A 23,395-nucleotide genomic window follows, 5' to 3' on the forward strand; every position below is an offset into this window, starting at 1 on the left:
TGTTGTTACCAGGGGACCAGTGCAAAATAAGTCTTATTTTGAAGTCAGTGAGCTTTTTCACTGCCATCTGCCTTTGCTTACTTATTATGATGATAGTTTCCCACTGCTGTTTCACCATTCCCTCATTTGCATTTTGTAACTGCTCAGCACTTGATTTATCGAGTCCAGTTAATCTCAGTTTGGAGGAAATTCCAAACTGCTAACAGTGTGTAAACAGAGAAGTTTTAAAATAAGCTTGAATGATTTTTGGTGTGCAAAACCATCTGTCTTTGATCTCTGCTTATCCTGTCTTAAAAATAGAATTTAATGTTCAGCTTTTCATATCAATAATTTTAAGTTTAATTAGACATAAAAGACATCTTTCTGTGTTTCTGCTAACAAAAATGTTTTTTTGGCGGGGGTTTTATTTTGGAGGGCTCCCAAGTTCATTTGGAGGTTTAAGTTAGACTCCATCTGCCCCTGTTGTCTGTCACGCTGAGGAAGGCTGGTCTCACAGGAAGCAGCAGTGTGCGGCGTAACTCCCCCTGTCACTTTTGTAGTTTGTGAGACAAGCTGTGCTGAGCAAAGGGGTAACTTTAAATCAGATCATGAAGGTGACCTGGCAGCCTGTCACCACCAAAATTTTAAATGCATCTTAAAACCAGAACAAACCTGTACAGTTACCCTGGACACTCATCCAGTGAAAGGTAAGCCGCAGTATCAGCTTAAGAGGAAAAGATTAAAGCAAAGCAAGCCAGGCATGTTTCACTGCCATTGATCAAGCTTTGTTTGTAAAAGTCTGGCATGTGCAGAAACACACTGAGTGCAACACTTGGTTTGACTTGTGTTTGATATTAGAAGCTCACTCTCAGTGCTCAACAGCAGCTTCTTTTTTGTTGAATAGCTCCTCTAAAGCTGGAGATACACGACTGAAAAGCTCAGACTGACAGCTGGGATAGCATTTATTTTTTGTGCGACAAGCTTCTGCTGTGCTTTATTCCTCCATCTCTGAGACGTTTTTCCAATAATGGCTTTGAGTTGAAGGAAAATGAAATCTCAGAATAAAAAATTAGAATGACAGAATAAGAAATTGGCTTTTGATTAGAGCAGGGCGATATGACCAAAAATATCTATCACAATATAAATTTTAAAATTTGCGATAACGATATAACTGACGATATAATTGACACTAGACAAAATACTTTACAACTCCACAACTTTAGTGCAAAAATCCCCATTAATGTATTTTCACTTAAACAAGCAGCTGTTTTTTTATGTGCATTGAAGTTATATAAAAAATTTACAGTGCAAATTCCTTGCTGACATTTTAACCAAAAGGTATTTCCAGTGGAAATTGGCCGACATATCCTCAGCATAACCATGTATAATATCCACAACTTAAAAAGAGGTTACACACACACACACAATATGGTAATATTATGTTGAAGCACAGTACATATCATACATATCACTCCGCGAGGCTCCTGCCTAATATAGCCGTAATGCTCCGGCAATCCATCAAGCGGTGCGGGTTCGTAGCTTAGCAAAGTCGTACTAAAACATTTGACAGATTTTCGAGCGCCGTGTACATAAAATCGTTTCGAGGTCAGTAAACACAACCAGAATTCATGCATAAGGCACACGGGATTATAAGGGGCACTGTCGATTTTCAGAAAAAAAAATATCAAAGGATTGATTTTAAGTGTGCCGTATTTTCCAAACAACACGGTAATAACGACGGCCCGCTAGCATGCGCTACCAAAAATAGTGCTTTGTTGTGTATCTGACGGACGAAAGCCAAACCAGTTCCACACCACTGAAGTTGCAGCATTTTTACAAACCAGTTCTGGTTCATCCGTTTCATTTAACGATCCGTGTTCGCTCTTCTCATTCTGCGTCGCCGCCATGTGCGTATGTAAACCTAGGCACTGCGCATGCGCGTTTTACCCATATTCTATCGCGATATTTCATTTTCCTATCGTTGCCCAAAATTACACCGGTATTACCGTGAACGGTATGATATAGCCCAGCCCTACTTTTGATGTTTGCTTTTGTGCTTTTTTATAGAAATATTTCTTTTTACATGGGGCAGGTTTTTTTCCAGCCTAAATTTCTAGAAATGTTGATCTCATTACAGATTGTTTCACCTAAAGTTTCCTGCAGACATTATGAGTCAGGGGCCTGGTCAGATTTGGGCTGTGAAGATAAATGTTGCTCATTTGAAATCTGTCAGAAGACCAAATCAATTTTGCATTGCACCAGTGGACAACTGGGTTGCTAGGTGTCTGCTCACCGCTAAATTCATTACAGGTGTCAAGTGAATATACACCACCGATTAATATTTAGTGCCTACACTCAGGCACTGTGTTTTTGTACACCTTGGTTTGGGAAACAGGAGTAGAGTAGGTTTCTCTCTTTATTATCATGCCTAAAAACACAATTAAAAGGAACAAAAGTCAAGTTATATGCATGTTTTAAGCATAACAGCTCTTATGCTTTTGACTCAACAGCACCATCATTTTCTCTGGGCTTCTTCTGCACATGTCTGCACATCTCCAGCTCTCCTACTATCCCGCCTCTCCTGCTTTCTGGGTTCTCCATTTCCAGAATTTCATTCTTTATGTTTTTAATTCTGATTTTATCATTTTTTTTAACAAAATGAACATTTGTGACATATCAAAGCCCCTTGACATTGTTGTCTGTTTGAATATTATAGGGTGATGTGGTGTGAGCACTCATTTCGGTACATCTTTATTTGTTTTTTCAGAAATTAAAGTCTTGGAGCTATTTGGTTAGATTTGTCATGCTAATTACGGGTGTGTCATCGAAACACACACAGACCAACACACAAAGGCAAACACACACAGATGAGACTCGATATGTTGGTATGTAAACCAGTTGTTGTGTGTGAGGACTGTCAGGACTGTACATGTGTCTGTGAGCTGTCACATCTATAGTGCCGGCCGACTCTCAGTTTGCCTGTCTGAATATATGTGTGTAAGAGCTCAGTGAAAGCAAATACAAACTAATGTATTATTACTGCAGGTGATTAATTATGTCTGATAGTAGCAAATAATGCTTGAGCTTGCAAACACAAAAATTTACATTACATTACAAATGTCATTTTGTGGGGAAAACAATTAAACTGGGAAGTCTCAAAAACTCATGATATCAAATTATGCACTAAAGGAGCACAGCGGTTTGATGACTGGAAATGATTTGCTATCGTGGATGGTTAAAACTTCATTCTTCTTGTGGCCTCACCATTGTCTTCTTCTTTGTCCGTTCTCTCTCTCCTGTTGTAGCTGGGACGACAGCAGCTCAGTGAGCAGCGGCCTAAGTGACACGCTGGACAACATCAGTACTGATGATCTGAACACACCTGCATACTCCTGTGTCAGCTCATCGCGCAAAAGCAAAGGAGCGCAGGTGAGCACATAAAAAATAACCATTCGATAGCCTCAAATAGGCTCACAGCTGGGATAGCCACACGTTGTCTGTGGCTCGTCATCATCTATGACTTTTTTAGGCTTCTGTTCCATGTCTCTGCCTCTATGGGTTCAGGCAAAATTACTCATTTGTTAATTAGAGAGATTACCATAAATTCTGGTGCAGATGTTAATGTTTACATTAGTACCACCATATGTCATAATGCTTCATTTTCATTTATTTATGTGGCAAAAATATTATAAGTTGCTACATATAGTATGATTGGGGGGGTTTAGTATTAATGGTCACAGGTCAGGATGAATTTGATTAATGTTACATCTGCTAAGCATCAAAGTTATTATACAGTTTCACATTAAACTGTTTATTTTAGCTTTGCCCATTTATTTTCAACTGTAATTTCAGTTTGTTTGACTCTTTTCAGTTCAGTTTTGATTGTTTCCTTGGTCAGTTTTTATTATTTTCATTGTTAGTTTTAGTTTCTTTGATGATATTTGTCTAATATCTAGTTATTAGAATGAAAGCACTGCCGTGAGCGGTGTAGTGGTTAGCACTATTGCCTAGGTCCTGGGTCTGAATCCACCGTCTGGTTGGGACCTTTCTGTGTGGAGTTAGCCTGTTCTCCCCGTGTGTGCGTGGGTTCTCCGACTTCCTCCCACAGTCCACAGACATGAAGTTAATGGAGTTTAGGTTAATTGGTGATTCTAAATTGGCCATAGGTGTGAATGTGAGTGTGAATGCTTGCCTGTCTCTCTGTGTTAGCCCACACAGGGTGTACCCTGCTTCTCACCCTATGGCAGCTGGGATAGGCTCCAGCCCCCCATCAACCCCCATGACCATGAATTGGATAAGCAGGAAAAAATTAGATGGATGGATGCACTCATAGTCATCTACTCTCCCATAATCTCATGAAATATATGCGCTAATACCTCCTCATGTGTTTTAGTTAAATGTAATAAATGATAAGCATATTACCATCGTGACCATGGTGTTATTGTAGGATTAGTGTTTAGTTCAAAGCCGCACTCACAGAGCATGTAGCATCAAGTCTCAGTCATGATACCTATAGAGCAATTAGCAGCTGTGAGTAACCAGTGTTAGTTGCACAGTAATTATCTCCCAAACTAAAACACATTTCCTGCCGTGACCAACTTGAAAATCACGACTTTGCATGTCTTGTCACATCTTGTTATTTAAACTTTCACATTTCTTTCAACTTTGTGTTATGTCTTGATCAAGGCACACACCAACAATTTTACACGCTTACTTGACTTGCTTTGTTACCGTTGGGATAAGCTCCCATTATAAACTGGCGGTGGAGTGTGTGAAAGAAGCAGGCATGGAGGGTTTCATTTTTTTTGGTGTTGCATTGCATTGGGGCAATGTGGGATTGAGGATTTATGGTGATTTGACATTTCCTTTGATAATATTGCAACAATAGCACCAAATCACAGCAGTATGCATACTTGCTATAGTGAGAGCAGGACTGTATAGTTTTATAGTTTGAACAGTTCCTATTTTTCTTAATTTGATTTCTATATTTGTGCTCAAGGAATTAACTGTGGACAGAGGGCCGGTGCTCGGTTCTCCTCAGAGACGTTCACCGTATTCTGCCAAGTATTCTTGGCCCCTCATGAAATACCTAACAGACTGGGCTCTTAAGAGACTCTACCGTTGCTAGGGAGACTGACCATCTGTTCCGGTAGGCTAGCTGTCACTGCTATGTGTTTGAGTTTGTGTGGGTGCGTTCATATGCGCCTCAAAAGCAGAGATCTGGATGTGGGAGATTCCAAAGATAGCTAACACTTCACATGCAGACATAAACCACGCTGCTCAGCTTGTGCAGAGACTTACTTCTTTTTGCTGACTCTTTGCTGACTGTATTGCTTTAGTGTGTCACCTTTCAATAGTTTAAATATTGCATATAATTTTCAAAGCATTGTGACTTATTTGATTTCTTCCATTTAAGGCAGGGTTGACAAACCAAGATATAAAACTTGCTTGCAATCATTTCCTGTCACTGCATTTTTTTTTTTGCATTCTTTATAAATATTGTTAAGGAACTGCAGTGATGATCAGGTAATGCTTTTAAGACTTACTGGTATAAACTGCAGCCCAGAAGCATTACAGTTTTGTTACTGAATTCTTCCATCTATTTATCAGTTTGTGTGCACTCCCTGATTCTCTGTATGACAACCCCCACAGTCCCAGAAAGGAAGCAGATCCAAGCATGCGGAGCAGGTGGTGAGCAGCAGTTGGGCTGGAGCTGAAGACCTGAAGAAGGTAGAGGAGGAGCTGGATGCAAGCATGGATCCTAGCAGTGGCTCTTCCCGTTGGAAGACCTCCTCATCTTCCCCATCCTCCCAAACCCAGGGCCAGTATGAGGACGCCAGTCAGAAGGCAGCTGCGCTGGCCCAGATGTCCCAAACAGGCTCATGGAGAAGGGGTATGACAGCCCAGGTGGGCATTACACCACCCAGAACCAAGGGGACGTCCGCTGCCCTGAAAACACCAGGTAGGAGAGGAAGCCTGCCATCTTTGTCTAGAAGTGATTTTGGAAGTAGAGCAATTATACAAAGCGATTATAGACTGGGACAGAATTAAAATGTGACTTTTTGAACAAAGGAGACTCCATTTAAAAAAAACCCCTAATCTACAACATATATTGATCGAGTATTACTGGTATTAATATTAGAACATTAAAAATGATTGTATCTAGGTGATTTCCTAGTGAATGTTTTTCACATCAGACATCAGAAAGTGATCTTTATAGAAAGAGCAAAAATAACTTTAATGGGCTTACGTGACGCTGAAGAAGAAGTCGTAATAATAATGTTGATTTAAGATGAACATGACTGAATCTTAAATGTTTACTAAACACAGCGAGTTGTGCTTCAGATAACTTGGTTGGCTGTAGCATGAGCAACGATTGCTGTGATTCTGGCTGTGGGCACCAATATATTGATTCTATGGCACCAAAGGGTAAACTCCGAGTACAGATGATGCGATGATTGGTGATATTTTTGGATTTGTGTACTTTGACAGGCAAAACCGATGATGCAAAAGCCTCAGAGAAGGGTAAGGTGCCTTCCAAGAGCTCATCTGGCATCCAGCGCTCACCCTCAGACGCTGGCAGGAGTAGTGGGGACGAAGGCAAGAAACCCCCTTCTGGCATCACACGCCCACCCACCACAGGCTCATTTGGTTACAAGAAGATCCAGGGTGCCACTGGCACGCTAATTACCTCCAGTGGTGCGATACTCGCCAGTGGCTCAGCCACCCTGGGCAAGGCACCCAAATCTTCAGCTGCCATCAGCAAAGGTGCAAGCATCAGTGGTGTGCGGAAGACCAGTCTGGATGGCTCACAGCCCCAGGATGATGGCATCCTGCTCAGCTGCAGTGGCTCGAAAGTGACCCTGCAGTACCGCTCCTTACCCAGGCCAGCTAAATCCTCCAGTGGGGTGGCCGCAGGGCGCAGTGGGCATCGCTCCAGCTCCAGCAGCATCGACTCAAATGTCAGTGGCAAGTCAGCTGGTGGGGCAACAACGCAAACAGGCACTAAACGCAGGGATGGAAAAGTGGGCTCAGAACGCTCTAGTCCCATCACCATCAACCAGACCGATAAGGAGAAAGTGGCGGTGTCAGATCAAGACCCAGCAGCAGGACTATCCACCTCCCCAAAGTCTAGCCCCACCTCCACCTCAACAGGCCAGTCAGGCCTCAGGCAACCAGGCTCCAAGTACCCCGATATCGCTTCTCCAACCTTTCGCAGGTCTGATACACCATACGCACACACTGCACTCATTCTGTCTTTGTCCCTGACTTTGTGTTTCTGTGTGAATCCAGCATTTCATCACATTTCTTTTTCAATTCCCTGATTGTTAGTTAAAAGCAGCATCTTTTACAGCAAGGACATTTGGGGCAGTTTTTTTTGAAAGACTGAATCTTTTCACCATATCTTCTCCAGAATTTAGGCGAGTTTAATCCATTATGATACGTGGTGTTTAGTGACGCTTTTCCACTGCAGGTTATTCCCCAGGTTTCTATAACGGAGAGAAAAGATATCCATAATGTCAAAGTTTCACTTAAAATATATGCCATCTCTATCAATTTTAGATATGTTTGGATGTGCAAGATGAATATCAGACACTTAATAAATCATATTAGATTGCCTCCGTGGAAATATTGATAGAGTCAGTAGACTTGGCTGCATAGCTAAGGGGTGCCATAACATAGATTGCTCCCTGGTGTAGCTGATAAGTCACTGCAAATGCAACACATCTTTACCCTGAAGATGAGGGTCTGATGGCTTTTCATTCAGCAAATTCAACCCAGCAGTGTTTATCAGAACTGACAAGAGACAGGACTTTCTCTGCACACCAGTCCCTCACTCATTAGAAGCATGCATTCGGCAGGCGCGTCCAAACATCCGTCCCATCCAATCTGTCAAGCCAACACGTTTCATCTGCATGTCATAGCTTTTTTTCTTCCCCCCAGAGTGTGTCACCTATATATTGTGTGATTGCGGTGACAGAGTGGGACAGGCACAAGCAGAGTAGCAGGCTGCCTGAGCATATGCAGAAGGCAAACAGGGTTGAGTGGCCTAACAGATTAGGTTATTTAAAGTCACAGGGTTGAAACGGCGAAGCTGTGAAAGCAGATGTGTCAGTGTAAATCACTGAGAGTTCACATCTAGCCGAGGTCGAGTTCGCTGCCAGGGAGAAATGTATTGTAAAATGTGCTTAATATTTTTTATCTGTTATATAAAGTTGTTGCTACAGCAAAGCAAGGGGATGTTTATAAAAGCTGCTTTCCACTATCCTAAAATGGGTTTCTTGTGACCATTGTAGTAGTTTTCTTTGTAATGTTTGACCAGTGAGATCACTGCACTTGTCACACCCGAAGTATACCAGAGTCCTTAAATTTTCCAGTAAGGATCTTGCAGATGCTCATCACTTGTCTTTTGAGCATTTCTAAATGATTGCACCCACCTCTCTGCCCTCAGATTGTTTGGTACCAAAGCTAGCAGCAAGGCCAGCTCTCCTGGCACGCCCGACTCTGGCAAGTGCCCCTCAATACTGGGCAGCCCGCACGGCACACTGGCGAGACAAGCCAGTCTGGACTCGCCTTCCTCTGGCACTGGGAGCCTGGGCAGCGCTGGCGGCCTGAGCGGTGGCAGCAGCCCTCTGTATGGTAAAACCCCAGACATGTGCACCGACTCCCCGGCCTCCAGCCCAGCCTCTGGCCTCTCCCTGCCCTCCAACGCTCGGCCCTGGCCTGCCTGTAGCTCATCTGCTGGCAGCAAGGACACACTGAGCTGCCAAAGCATGACCAGTCTGCACACCAGCTCTGAGTCCATTGATATGCCGCTGGGCCACCATGGGCCCAAGGTTACACGAACCGGCAGTGTCAAGTCCACCCTGTCTGAGGGGTGAGTAACAGGGAATACGATTGGGAAGAATCGTATTCATTGTTTCATTTGAGAACAGAGACAAAACGTTTATCTCCCTATCCTAAGATGTAGACATACAATACAGATGAATAACAGAAAGAAATCATTCATTCACAAAACAGTTTGGTTCAATTTAAGTTTCTTTTTCTGGCATGGTTTTGATACTATAGAAAATAAATAAATAATACCTCCTCTACTCCTAAATTTCACATATCTGCTAGTTCAATCAGTAGTTATTGTCTCAAAGTACTATAAGGATAGCAATTAGCATTAAAGACATTTAACAGTCCTGATAGTTTCACAGTCCAAAGCCATGACAGAAAAAATACCACAGTAGATCATTTCTGACACCCATTCCTACGTGTAGCCTCTATAAAGGCCTTTCCATTTTTTTGTCCACACACTTTGCATGAATTACATCATAGAGCATAGAAGCAGCAAACACATTTATTTCCCCTCACTAGTTCAGCTGTCTCAAAAATGAAACAATCTCAATTCTGCCTGTTTTATCCACGTAGTCTTTTGCACTGAGGTGCATTAGTAATGTCTTAATGGATTTTCCATTGTGTGCATCTTTGTGTATGTCAAAAGTCAAGTTTGTAAAATGTGACCAGTTCTTTTTCTTGTGTATCACAAAACAAATGTTTACAGGTGTTCATCTAATTTGCTCATCCTCTGTGTTTTAACAGCATGCCACTTGACAGAAACACACTTCCCAAAAAAGGACTGAGGTACAACACATTTGCAGCCACATTCCATGTAGATCACATGCATACATGCATCTGCATTCTAATGTCAGGCTTTCCGTGTTGTTTTTCATGTGTCATTATTTGCACAATCCATAGCAGTGTTTCCCAGGTAAAAGTCATCAATAAACAGTAAAATATTTACTTTAAAGCAGGGGTGTCCAACTCCAAGCCTCAAAGGCGGTGGCAGCTGATTTAAATGGGTAAATGACCTAAATGGCTAAATGGTGATGAACGAATCATTTGATTCAGGTGTGTTGACCCAGGGTGATATCTAAAACCTGCAGGACACCGACCCTTGAGGCCTGGAGTTGGACACCCCTGCTTTAAATTATTAGATAAATGAATCGATAAAAATTATTAACTAGTTTTTCAACCACTCTCCATCAGTTCATGTTCAGAATTATGTATAATTAGGCTGAGGTGATAATGATAAAGTACACAGGTTTGATAAGGATGTGGGTCAATGAAAAACTACTGCTCAATAAAAACTTTTTGAAGATTAAATAAAAACTGAGAGTCGATATTAAAAAAAAAATGAGCGTAAACATTTATGTTTACACCATCTGTTTACATCCTAAGTATGCTTAATAGCTCTTTTATGAACTGCAGATTTACAGTGTGTGACTCCTTTAGTGATACAAGCAGATTGGTTCTGATTATATTAGCACTTAAGTCAAGCACTGATCAAAGGCTGTTGATAAAAAGCAAACATCGCCACCATAATCTCACCTAAATGGATGGTTAATTCCCTTGAGACACTAATAAAGCATGACCTGCTTTATCATCCATAATTTACAAATGAATATCCTGTTGTGTTTATTAAGACTTTAAACTACAGAGCCTAACTCACCAGGAAAATGTTTATTGAGGTCACAAGCATTGTTTTCCCACAGTCTTGTTTTCATCTTGAGGAGTCAACCCCCGCTGCCTAGGAATAATGTCGTTTGAAAACCTCCTTTTTTTAGCCCAATAAACTATGTCCATCTTTTCACATACAGTCTGTTTACATTTGACTAAATATATAGGGAACTCATATTTGAGTCTAGTTGTGGATTTTTTCTCTTTCAACTTTTAGAGTTTTTTCCCTTCTGTTTATCATGCAATTATGTAACAAACTCTGGAGCTCAAATTAGATTTTGACTTCTTTGAATTGATGCATAAAAAAAAAAATCTCTAACATACTATGAATGCTATCTGGGATGATGAGGGAGCAGTGTGTTTTTCCATCTGTCTGCTTGTCTGCTTCTCTGTGCTCATCCTAATCCTACACTCATCTCATGCAAAGTTAGAAATGTGGCAAACGCAGCCACTGAGTTCTTTCTCGGCTTCCAAAAATGGCTTAAACTTTCCGATAACATTTGCTCTGTTAGCTGAGGCGAGTATAGAATGAATGTTTTGAATTTAGCTGTAACTGAGTGGACGGAAACTGAAGCACCATGACCTATTCATCACAGTGGCACAACTGATACAGGGAACAGCCTTTCCAGCCAATTATAGAGTACTGCTGGAGAGGTGTCGGATGGGGCATGCTGGGTGTTCTTTCATTTTTCGAGCATTTGACGCTCGTGCTATATGGAGCCTAAAACCATCTGATCTCGCACGACGCTTTTGCCTTTTTTGCCTCAGTGCGGTCTGCAGTGTTCACTTTAACGTTTTTATTGGCAATGGCAATCTGTTTTCATCTTAAACATGCCAAATAGCTCTTTTATAAACTGTAGACTTTCTACATGGGGAGCTTAGATTAATAGATTTGCCTCCTTTAGTCATACGCTGTAAATAAGCGGATTGGTTGTGATTATATTAGCACTAAGTATACCGACTCAAACACTGACCCTTGGATATTTCAGTCTGTTCCATTTCAACTCCAGCTGCAGTCTGACAGCACTCAGTGCAATCTTAGACGCCCAATTGCTGCTGGAGAGAAAAGCGAGCACAGACACAGGACTAGAGCAGGGTCAGATGTGACAAGCGTAGTAATGGGGGCGTTGGAAGGAAGAAGCCGCTGAAAAGAGATGAGTGCAAACTCAATTATCATCCTCAGAGGATTAAATATGGCCGATTGTCATGTGTGCGATAAGGGGGGCTTCTGCTGCTGAATTACTTTAGAGTTTGGGAGAGAGGAGATCAACAGCAGAGTCTGTGTGTTTGGCAGCTTTAAGCCTGAGTAGTGTGTGTGTGTGTGTGTGTGTGTGTGTGTGTGTGTGTGTGTGTGTGTGTGTGTGTTTGTGAATATATATAGTTATTATACATAAATGACTGCATGCGTGTAGATGCATGCACATCCACTTCTGTGTGGTATGGTTTTTAATATTTTTATGCCATCTGCTCACATCCTTCTACTGTGTAGCTTCATTAGTTTACACGTCTTCATCACTTGAACTTTTAAGTAATAAAGTTCATTACTAAAAAGTAATGTCTTGCCTTGAGTTTAAACTGTGTTTTGTGGGTTTCAGATACCCTACCTCCTCCAGGCAGACATCTCATGAAGAAGGGAAGGAGTGGTTGAGGTCCCATTCAACAGGAGGTCTTCAGGATACTGGCAGCCAGTCCCCTCTGTCTCCTCCTGGAGCCTCTTGCACCACCACAGGAAAATACCACTACTCCAACCTCTGTGAGTCAAAAGGAAAAAACCTATTGTGCCTAAAATGTGTATATCGTATCAACAAAGGCTATGATAGACATATGAGCACAAAAAGGATCCTTGTGATATGATCTGTAATTAATTAAAGCATTCTTCAGTGCATAAATAAATAATCTGAGGTGATTATTATTTAACAACTTGTTATAAGTAGGTTTTTAGTGCCTGCATGAATGATTGATGACTGAAACGCACGTGAAAATATAACATGGTAGATGTATATGTTTTGCTCTGTGCAGTGAGCCCCACCAACATCAGTCAGTATAACCTGCCACCAGGCAGCAGCAGCATGAGCCGCTCCAACAGTATCCCCACCCAGGACTCCTTTGACCTGTATGGAGAGGGTCACCCACTGGGTGGCAGCGCAACCTCTCTGGAGGAACGACCACGTGCCATCAGCCGCTCTGGGTCCTTCAGAGACAGCACTGATGAAGGTGAGACACACACTCATTCTCGACGGACTGTCCAGAACAAACCCAATTCCTCACAAAAAAGCTAAAACAGCGAAAACAGTTTTTACTGTCACTTTCAACAAAGCAAAGTCCCACCAGCTATCAAGTGCTTTGATACCAGCATTGCTGATAGGTCTCTGTTCTGGTCAGCATTTTAAATTGTTTTTTTTTTTAGTCCCACAACTGATTGCAATTTTTCACTTTACATTTTCTGAATAAGTAAGCATAAGAGCTGCTGACCAATCAGCCAAATAATTTCTAATAATATAAGTATTGCAAACTGAGTCACAAGGTGAAGACAGTTAAAGGACAAATATCCACGTTTTACCTTAAAAGTCTTTGTTTACTCATGTGCACCGTCTCTGTGTCTTACAGTCCATGGCTCCTCACTGTCTTTGGTTTCCAGCACGTCGTCACTGTATTCTGCGGTAAGTATCTAAGAAGTGTGACAGAAATCCCTACTGAGAAAAAAACCCTAACCATAGCAATATATCTGAGATTTCACTTCTATTATTTTTTTCTGTAGTAATAGCATTCCATACAAACATGTCAATTTCTATATTGTAATATAAATAATTACTGAATCACTGTGTTCAGAAGGATTTTCAGAAAAAGGAATTGACTGTAACTATTTGCAAATATTTACCAGGACGGGGTGACAATATTTTTTTCAGTCCTAATTGATGCCTTCCTCCACTCACATAGAGCATTTTGAAGTTGGCAAAAGCAGTTTAGCATCTTCTCTGCCTTTCTCTTTTGGCTTCTAGCCTTTAAGAAGACGCCACTAGGGCTGGGCGATATGGCCTAAAATTCATATCGCGATATAATTTGAAGCATGTGCGGTAACGATATATATCGCGATCTATTCTTTTCTTCTGTATAACGTATTTTCCACACTATAAGGCACACTTAAAATCCTTTTGTCATCACCCCACCAGGGAGTTGGATGAATAGCGTGGACACTGAAGTTTGTGAATGCGATAACCTGAGATCAAGGCGACGTATGATGATGTGTTTTGAAATTGATACCATTGGTGCATCTACTGAAAATTTGAGTTCCAAATTCAGTGAACTCACATCCTGTGAACACAATACATCAAGGAGGATGTCATCTAGGACTTTCAAAGTGATGCCATAGGTGCATCTACATGCAGGCTGAGGGGTAACACTGGCAGCTGCCAGTAGGGATGGGTACCGGTATCGTTCTGACATAAACGGTAGTAACCAGACCGAAAAGCAGCGCACATTTTGGTGCTTTATTTCGGTGCTTTTTTTTTCCTGAGATGTCAGACACTTTGGATTCCATCATTTTACGTTTCCAAGGATAGTAGGCGGGCCCAGGTACGTACGATCTTTTAGAGCAGAGCTACAGATTAAAAATCCCCAAGGCGAAGCGGGCAAAAGTCTGGCTGTACTCCACAGCAAACTCAGCAGCCTGCAACAAGTGCTTTAAGGTGATACTGTGCAAAGGATAACCTCCTTTGCACAGTATCACCCTAAAGCATCAAATCTAATGAAACACCTGGCGACGCATAGCGGTTTTTTAAAAGCCGAGAAATGCACCGTATTTGATAGCTTTGCTGCAAGAGCTCACACCGGGCACATCTACTGCGGGTGTGGTGCCTGTTATCGGACCCGGAGTTAGCAACGTCCCCCAAGAACCAGAAGAGTAGAGTCCTGGCCCCTAGCCCTGCCAGTGTAGCAGAAATGATGACGGATGATGATGGCGGCAGCAGCCGTTCTTCTCTGTGTGTGAAGCTTGATGTTGTTCGTGTGTAATTTACGTTGAGTAGGCCAAAAAGGCTAAAATGACCAAAGAAAAAGTGGAAAACAGTTAAACATGAGAGGCTTTTGGACAAAGTTTGTTTTTTCCATTGTTTAAGCACTGCTTCCAGCCAAGAGTGATACCATATATGCCCTATAGCTGCAGAAAAGCCTAACATTGTTAACTTTTTACACAAAAACAGCTAAACATAAGAGGTTTTTGGACAAAGTTTGTGTTCAACGGTTCAGCACCGTTTCAAAAGTACTAGTTTGTCACCGGTATTGGATAAAACCGGTGACAAAGGGATGGGTATCTGAAGATAAAACCTTCAGATACCCATCCCTAGCTGCCAGTATTTGAAACAAGATTGATCTTCAGACTGTTTCAAACATTTTTTCTGTTGAGCTCCAAACTTCATATGTTTGCATACAAAAATAAAATAAAACTGAAATCATCTTTATTTTTTAATTTGAAGGGTGAACATCTTTTCCGTCCTCTCCTATCAGTGATGTTACGTAGCATTCAGTCTTTCCCTTTTCCTCTCTATTTTTGTAGAAGACATGGCAAGTTTCTGTGACAGCATTTGTCTGAAGTAACAAATTCTTGACAATTTAGATTCTGCAGTAATAGCACATGCAGTGCTCGACTCTCGGATTCAGTGAGGTGGGGGATTAGTTGTAGCAAGAGGAATCGATTACCACACACGTCTGCCCGTTTCAGACTGCGCTAGCAATTTGCAAAGTAAACGTTCAGATGAACGATGGAGATGGTTTTGTTTACAAAGTTTTCCATCAGGTTGAGTCATTCTGTACATAAACCATTTCCTCTTTAATTTTTTACATTTTCTGTCATTTTAATCTACTTTTAATTAAAATGACCCTTTTCTTTGCTTTTGGTGCTTTTACTGATGGAACACATCTCCCCAGAGCAGCGATCAAATGTTTCTAAACTGTGTTTGCTTGATTCTTACAGACAGAGGAAAAAGCTCACTCAGAGGTAAGGGCGGCTAACATTGTGTCCATCTTTCTGTTTGCATGTATGCTTCTCCTTATCAGCTTTCAGCTAAACAGGCTTATAGTTAGAGCCACCGATGCTTTGAAACTGCTCGGTACAGCCACTGAGCAGCTCTGTGGTGTGGGTGAAGGTTCGAGTGCCTTGTGTCTTGCTGTGCATCCCTAAAGGTTACTTTTGACCCATTTGATTTGATTTTGTGTGGGATTTAGTCTAAGATGTCACGTGCATGTCCCTGTTGGCTGATTTCTGTGTCTGAATGTCTTTGTGCTGCACAGCGTCTGTATTCAGAGACAATCTGTGCATGTCAATCAAAGCACAAACAGTGATATCTATTTGATCTCTGAACTAAACAAAAGAGTGTTTTGTGAATAAATAAAAGTAAATTCTGCAATCAATTATTTTAGCTCTATGTCGCATTGCTTTATCTAATCATGCATTGATTTCATCTAGATCATAAATATCTACACATCCTTACTATTCTGCATAGCTTATTGTTAACTCATTACAAACACTTACTCTGTAATGGGATCCATGCCCTGACCTTTGGCTCTTGTTCAAAAAGCCTATTCAGTTTATCACTGATTCTACTTTGATTTTCCAGTTTTATGGTTTGACTTTCATCCCTTTTGTCTCTACATGTGCTTTAAGCGTAACTTTGGGTCAAACAGTGATCGCAAATACACTGCAGTGTTTGTTTTAACCCTGCCAGATAAGTGGAGTTTAGTATTCCGGGACAGCTCACTCTGTGCAAACTAACAGTTGTGGACTACAGTGACTGTGCAGTAAATCTAAACACATTTAGAATTCAAAACAAATAATAAAAAAGACATTATATTTTTGAGTGACTGAATAAAAATATACAGCTAATCTTATCATATGATAATCCAGAAAACTGTTCTTGCATTCTTGCACTGAGCTGTCCGCCTTGCTAAACTGAGACGTCTTGCTGTTGTGAATTATATAAGTATGAATTTCAGGTATTTGCAAAAACTTTTTGAACCATCTCAGGCATAAATGTCTCCATTTCCTCACTTTGCTGCGGAAACCATGAAAAGAACATTGCTGTGGCTTGTTGATAACCTCTGTCTCTCCAGCCACATCAGGACTTGCTATTTGATGGAGGCATGCAACATAGCGTTAATTTTTACTCTTTTCTTTTCAATCAAGGGCCAAACAGTCCAAAATTCCACGGTAATCCCCCACACTTTATGTTCACACTTCACTCCAGTGTCTTTTTAAACAGTTTCCCATGTGCCTGCACAGTTTTCTTTTTACATCAGAGTTATCACCATGGGAGTTGCAAATTCACATCGTGTTTACATCACAATCAGTCTTACTTTCTTTATGGTTTTTAGGCGCATTAACCGAATGTTCACATTTCGTTTTTCCTTCCCAACCAGCAAATCAGAAAGCTGCGTCGGGAGCTGGACGCCTCTCAGGAGAAGGTGGCGACTCTGACATCTCAGCTGGCTGCCAACGTGAGTTTATTTACTTCAAAAGGTGCCGTCAAAACAGCCTGAACATTTGCACGATAACCTGCTGTCAGAGAGCTTTTATGGGAAGCGCTGCTTATTGAAGGAGGAATACAAATCTTTAAGACACCCTCTAAATCCTTTGCTGTGTGTTTGAAGCCCTCATGTGTGTATTTGCTTTTGCCTGTTTGTAGGTTTGTGTCTGTTTTCTTGTCCCTGGTTAGAGCTTTTCCTTGCGTGTGCTCGTGTGTCTCATACAGCGAGGATTGTCTCTCTGCTTTTGTCTCAGCTGGTGGGTTTTCAGCAAAGAGCCTCTCCCGAATTCAATCAAGCAGAGAGAATAGAATAGAGATAGATGGCTGAAGAAAGAGAACAGGGAGATGAGGATAAGTGAATCTCGACACAAGTGCGTCATGCGTGGGTGAAACAGATGCAGAGACCTTCAACCCAAAGACAAAGTCGTTGTGGAGATTTAGTTAGACTGACTTCAGCATCTGACTCCACCTCCCTACCATCAATGCCAAGTGTCTGATCGTGCGTGGAAGCAGTCAGGTTGCTCGCTTCAGTCCTCTTCTTTGATCACAGAGTTGTGCAAAGCTGAAACTGAAGGCAGAGTGTGGAAAAAGGCAAAAACAATTCACAGATATTTAAAAGAGCATTATATTTCAGTCTTTCCTGATGATAGTTGACTAGTTGTGCACAATAGCTGATGCAAAACCCTTTGCTTTGCTGTTTTTGGTACAAAGAAGTGTTGGGAAGTCATGTTACTTATTTATGACATGATGGGTGGATGTAATAAATGTAGCTGAGATTACATTTTATACAAATGTACTTTCTGATGCAGTTTATTCGCAGGAGCACTTAAAATTTATAGGTGACGAGTTGCACTGTGGATCCTCCACGTCTTGAAATTAAATAGCAGTGTAATATGCAACTAGTGTCATAACCAAGTCATATGTAAGCACAGACAAGAGAAACCCACATACACTAGTGACATATGCTAGAAGTGCATCACACTACATCTACATGATAGCATGGTGGGTTGCTAGTGTTCTAAGCTCATCTCATCCTCCCAGTGGGGAGTGTAACTGTGGCAATATCAACCTCAGGAGTCCTCAGATACTCTCCACCCACAGTCCAAATCTCATTGTGATGTACTCAAGACCTGCCACAGACGGGTTTTTTTTATCATCTCTGTTACTGCCCACACTCTCACGTGTATGAGAGTGTATATTTATATATATATTTATAGGTGTATAAAAGCCTACACATTGTCACTGGTAGCAAATATAAGAACTCTTTGATGTGCAAATAAAAGTAAAAAGTTGTTTTTTTTTAATGTCAGTGCCTTAGGAAGAAGTTTTTAAAATCACTTATAAAATGTAGCTATTTATTTGTTAATTCTGTTCAGCTTTGGTGTGAAATAAAAGGTCATTTACATTTGTGTGTGGCTTTCAAAATGTCAAAGAATTTTTTCCCCAGCTGACAGAGAAATCTTACAGAATCTTACATTCCTTTGACAACAGTTTAACAATAACAAAGTCATGATGAAGGCAAAAGATACATTTTAAAGCTCCATGGGGAAGGTGTCGTCTTTCCGTGTCATCGCTCACTGGCGTGGTGCTTTTTCATTTCATCCACACAATTTATAAAAGAGGACCAGAGAGGAAATGTGCCATGACTGAGGTCATCTTATCGTGATCCTATTACATTTGCTTTGCCGCTGCACTAACGATTATTATTATTTTTCTTGGGTTTGTGCAGGAAATTGAATGTTGATCTTATAAAATATATATTATGCTAAGACACAGTCAGTGTTCTCATACTGTCTCACCACTGCTTTTAGAAACACACCTAGCCTTGCCATCATTTTGATACACTAAATATTTTTGGTTGTATTGGAGCAAAATAGACCAGAATTAGCAAAACTGACACCCCATCCTGCTAAAGGGACTAGGGGGCAAAAGTATTAGTCAGTATTTTCTTTCAACCATGAAGGAGATTGGTTTTCCTGTCTTGGCTGACATACTGGGTTTAAGAGTTCATACAAGCAACCCTCCTCCCCCAGTCCCCCCCCCCCCCCCTCTTCTCACCCTTCACTTTGTCAGCCTGACCTTCTTCCCTCTCCTTTTTTCTCCTTTCTGCTCAGCTTAAAAAAAGAGTCAACCCTCCCCAATATTTCCTGTTCGTATTCCTTTCCTTTTCCTCCTTCCTGACTTTGGGCCTCCTCCTTTCGTCACCTGCCCTTGTTTTTGTACTGTACTACAGTGTAGGATGTAGCCCAGCAGTAGTTGCTGGCTTTGAACACAGTAGTCGTGACTCTGTGTCGTTGGTAACATATAACACCCTCGAGATGTTGTGTACATCGTCAGAGGTGGCATCAAGTAGCTGTGACTTTAAAGACTTTCTCATCATCTAGTTCTCTGATTTGGCCTACTGTCAACCTTTACCTGAGACCCCAGGATCAGGACAAGGGTCAGAAAACACTATCTGGCTCAAGCCTCCAGAACAGGACAGATGGTTCAGCCCTGGGATGCAGGAGAGTTTGATTGGTGCCTCCCTCAGAGCTGACAGGTGGGCTGGGGGTTGATGAGTTGGAGCCTCACAGGTGGAGTTGGAAAGAGATGTGGAGTTAGAGGGATGTGTCGGAACAGTTGGCATTTCTAAAGGTCAAGACCTACGCTGATTTAGCCAGGGACACAGAGTGGAAGAGGCAGCACAGGGTGCTACTCCGTGCACGTGTCTATTTATGGACTTGGATGGGCCAAATGTCGTCATAGGCATAGAAAGATGAGGACTTTTCTGATTTTGTCACAACTGTTAGAGGGCAAGATCAAGAACAAATGCTGCTGAATTCGGTAAATGAAAGTGTATAAATGCACTTGGGTGTTTGTGTGTACGTATCTGTGTGTAGATTTGTCTGGGCATGCTTCCCACCTCTCTGTGACACACCAGGCTTGACAGGTGACTCGGTTGTGTCTTGCTTAGAACGGGAGAATGAACGAACAGCACACACACAAACGAATACACACAAAAGTACATGCAGCCTTGATGAACATAAGGCTTCACCAGACATCCCTATAAACACATATAGATAAAACACATGCACAACCAAATCCACACACGCACACACACAAAACCATGATTCCCGCAGAGCAGATGGCATGACGTTGCCAAACATTGACCATCTTTCAGGTATCAATGCGTTCTTATTCTAATTAGCTGAGAGAGACATCTTTGGCGTCCACGGTGTTTAATTCACAGCAGTTGGATGCAGCAGTGAAGTAATACAGTGCTCCCTCTTCAAACCTCCTCAGGACGGCACAGCCAAAGCCTTCAGACTCGTGGGCAAATAAAATTTCCACACCAAGCTTTTTTCTGTCCGCAGTCATCAAGCGAAAACTCACTTCAAAGTTATCAAAACGCACCAGATGATTCTCTGTCAGAGCTCTTTTTTTCAACAGGGGTTTTAAAAACATTTTAATGTTAATTTATAAATGGCCAAGTAGAAATTGCGTTTATTGTATTGACCGAGAAAAGTCAAATTTCATATTGAACTCAGTTCTGAGATTTACTTTTGTAGTTTTGCATACAGAATGTGTTGGGGCTTGTGTGTGTGTGCGTGTGTGTGTGTGTGTGTGTGTGTGTGTGTGTGTGTTTTATTTACTTCAGTGCTTTCTCTTTTTGAATCTGGATTTTCGATTTGCATAAGAAAAACATAAATAGTGAGCCAAAGCATGTAAAAAAAGTAAAAGCGAGGATTAAGTTTGCTTGTCTTCCTGTGTCTGTAGGCTCACCTGGTGGCAGCCTTTGAGAAGAGTCTGAGTAACATGACCTGCCGCCTGCAGAGCCTCACCATGACAGCCGAGCAAAAGGTACAAGAGCTTATTCTTGAATTTAAAATACACTGTGTGGCATCTTCAAAAGAGACTACAAAGAGGAGAAATGATTAGAAACGTGAAACTGTGTGGCACTGAATAATTTCAGTGGGAAGTATCAAGTCAGAGGTTGGTCACTGTGACATAATAAAAATATATTAAAGGCTCAATTCTCGACTCGTGAAAAGTTTTCTGCTGAAGGAGTTTACTTGGTAAAGTTTTTCTCTAGCAGTGCTCTTAACCTTAACCAAAGTCTTTTGACATGCTTAGGATTCAAACTTCAGTGCTTTATATGTAAGTAAAAGTATCCAGTTTAATAACAAAAATCTGTTTAAAGCGGTCTTTCCGTCATCATTTTTTGCCCGCAGCTATTTTTTTCTCTAGGACTTCAAAAGAGCTTGAAAAGAACTAAAACTCATCACAGCAGCAGCAATATGTTCTTAGGCATACCCCTACCACAAATGAAGAATGCTCCCCTCTGTTCACATATACATGCACACATAGCTGACAAGCCCTGGCTGCTTTTTAATCCTTTATAAATTAAAGGAGACTGAGATGGGTGAGCTGCCTTTGTCAAACAAGGCCATCCTAACTTTTAATTAAAGTGAAAACCCTATCTGCAGCCCTCAGTGAGTTTTGGGGAAAGACAGAGTAGGAGTCTCCCTTTATCTGGTCCAGTATTCTTCTTATTCTAAGCAGGTGGTGCTGGCTTTGGGGCAAATCTACTGTATTTCTCAAAATGTACCCCTCCCCACACACACACACACACACACACACACACACACACACACACACACATCCATACGCACACACAAACACACACACAGCTACCTCAATGCCAAATTTAAGAATCTGCTCTCAGTAATGTAACTAAGGGGACGATTCCAACATTTTTGGGTTCCTCATCCTTTTTAAAAATAACCTGGTCTGATCACTGATTTTGGATTTGGAAAGTCTGTTTTATTTAGACTACAGAGATTTCTGTCTTTATAAATAAAAAATAAAACAGCACCTCCTGTTCTCTCTCTTTTTTTCTGACTAAAGGAGTCCGAGTTGGCAGAGTTGAGGGAGACGATAGAAATGCTGAAGACCCAGAACACAGACGCCCAAACAGCTATCCAGGTGGCACTCAATGGCCCAAACCACCTTGACAAAGGTAATGAGCAGGCTGGCAGGAGACAAAATTAAATGATGTTTTGATAAGTGGATGAACATTTAGCGCAACTGGCTCCATAGGTAATTGAACCCCTGTTATTTACAGATTTTTGTGCTGTGTGAGTCAGATTGAAAGAAACAATTCCTGCAGCACTTTAAATAAGAACCAGTATCAACCAATAAATGTAGTGACACTGTTCACCTAAACATTCTTTGCACTAAAGAAAGCTTTGTCTGTTCTTTCCAGATCTGAGGATTAGACGGCAGCACTCTTCTGAAAGTATGTCCAGTATTAACAGCGCAGCCAGTCATTCCAGTATGGGCAGCTTGGGCAAGGATGCCGAAGACAAAAAGAAGAAGAAGAAGAGCTGGGTAGGTGAAAAGATAAAAACACTAAAGCTTCAGAGTAAAATCACATTTCAAAACCAGACCTCAAACCTTCCATAGTTCCAGTGGCTAACAGTGGCTCTTCTCAAAGACTCATCATGAAAGGACATAGCACCCTGATTTTTGGTTGGGAGCGTGGTGTAATCTGAGTTCTTACTAACAAGCTACATCCATTCGCTTTACGAGTGTATCGCACAGACACAAAAATCTGCTAGAAAATCTAACAGTAAAAGTGGCTGCACCCTTAGTAAAACATACTTGTACTCATGAACAGAAGGTTAGCTAGAAAGACTTAAAGCACTTGTTGTACTATGCCTTAAACATGCCTTTCTATTGGGATTGATTGTTTGGGGGACAGCCTCAACTGCTCATACAATGAACTGCACTTTTGGACCTTGAGCTTAATTTTTAAGGCAAAATATAAGAGAGGGGTGGAACTGAGTACTTCTTAACCAAAGCCCCAAAAGGTTGATTCTGTTCATCTGGGCGCAGCGTTTTCGGTTTCGTCATTTCTCCCACTCGGCAGGTTTCCCCAATCTTATAAACAGTGCATTTGCATAATGACTGAAACTAGCAATGGTCTTCGAACAATGGGCTGGGAGGTCGGTTCCTTGATCATTAATATGCAAACTGTTATGACCACTGATCAATGGCCATGAGCACCATTCAAAATACTTTCAGCTGCCTGTTTTGGGTATTTTGAGATTATGCTATATATGCAGGTGTCTTTTAATTTCTGGCTTGCATTCATTTGCTGCAACCAACAGATGCTTTATATTTTCACATGAAAATATCCAGACATTGTTGGAGGTGGATTTGGTAAAAAATCCCCTAGATACATATACATTATTCAGTGGCATTGAAGCTATTTTAGATGTGCTTTATATGCCCACATTAAGAGATTAAATGTCTTATTTGCATAAAGAAAAGATATTTTTGCAGCTCTATCAAATAAATGTGATTGTACTGTTGCTCTCACTAAAAATCATCCACATTCCTACAAGAAG

At 41.3% G+C, this 23,395-nt stretch overlaps 1 protein-coding gene across 16 annotated transcripts in view; it reads left to right on the top strand.

Moving 5' to 3' along the window:
* nav3 (neuron navigator 3) overlaps nt 1-23,395 on the top strand; it is a 415,168-nt gene that overhangs the window by 374,809 nt on the left and 16,964 nt on the right. For 10 of the 16 annotated variants that reach the window (XM_026148165.1, XM_026148166.1, XM_026148159.1 and 7 more), the window contains 14 exons: nt 3,285-3,408; nt 5,632-5,941; nt 6,472-7,198; nt 8,432-8,857; nt 9,568-9,609; nt 12,081-12,238; nt 12,505-12,699; nt 13,093-13,145; nt 15,455-15,478; nt 16,664-16,687; nt 16,897-16,974; nt 20,760-20,843; nt 21,891-22,002; nt 22,249-22,373. In XM_026148165.1, coding sequence (XP_026003950.1) covers nt 3,285-3,408; nt 5,632-5,941; nt 6,472-7,198; nt 8,432-8,857; nt 9,568-9,609; nt 12,081-12,238; nt 12,505-12,699; nt 13,093-13,145; nt 15,455-15,478; nt 16,664-16,687; nt 16,897-16,974; nt 20,760-20,843; nt 21,891-22,002; nt 22,249-22,373 — 2,482 coding nt within the window. The remainder of the gene's footprint in view (nt 1-3,284; nt 3,409-5,631; nt 5,942-6,471; nt 7,199-8,431; nt 8,858-9,567; nt 9,610-12,080; nt 12,239-12,504; nt 12,700-13,092; nt 13,146-15,454; nt 15,479-16,663; nt 16,688-16,896; nt 16,975-20,759; nt 20,844-21,890; nt 22,003-22,248; nt 22,374-23,395) is intronic. The other 6 variants (XM_026148161.1, XM_026148173.1, XM_026148162.1 and 3 more) reach the window with 3 other exon arrangements.

The sequence above is a fragment of the Astatotilapia calliptera genome, chromosome 17, assembly GCF_900246225.1.
Source record: "Astatotilapia calliptera chromosome 17, fAstCal1.2, whole genome shotgun sequence".
NCBI lineage: Eukaryota > Metazoa > Chordata > Actinopteri > Cichliformes > Cichlidae > Astatotilapia > Astatotilapia calliptera.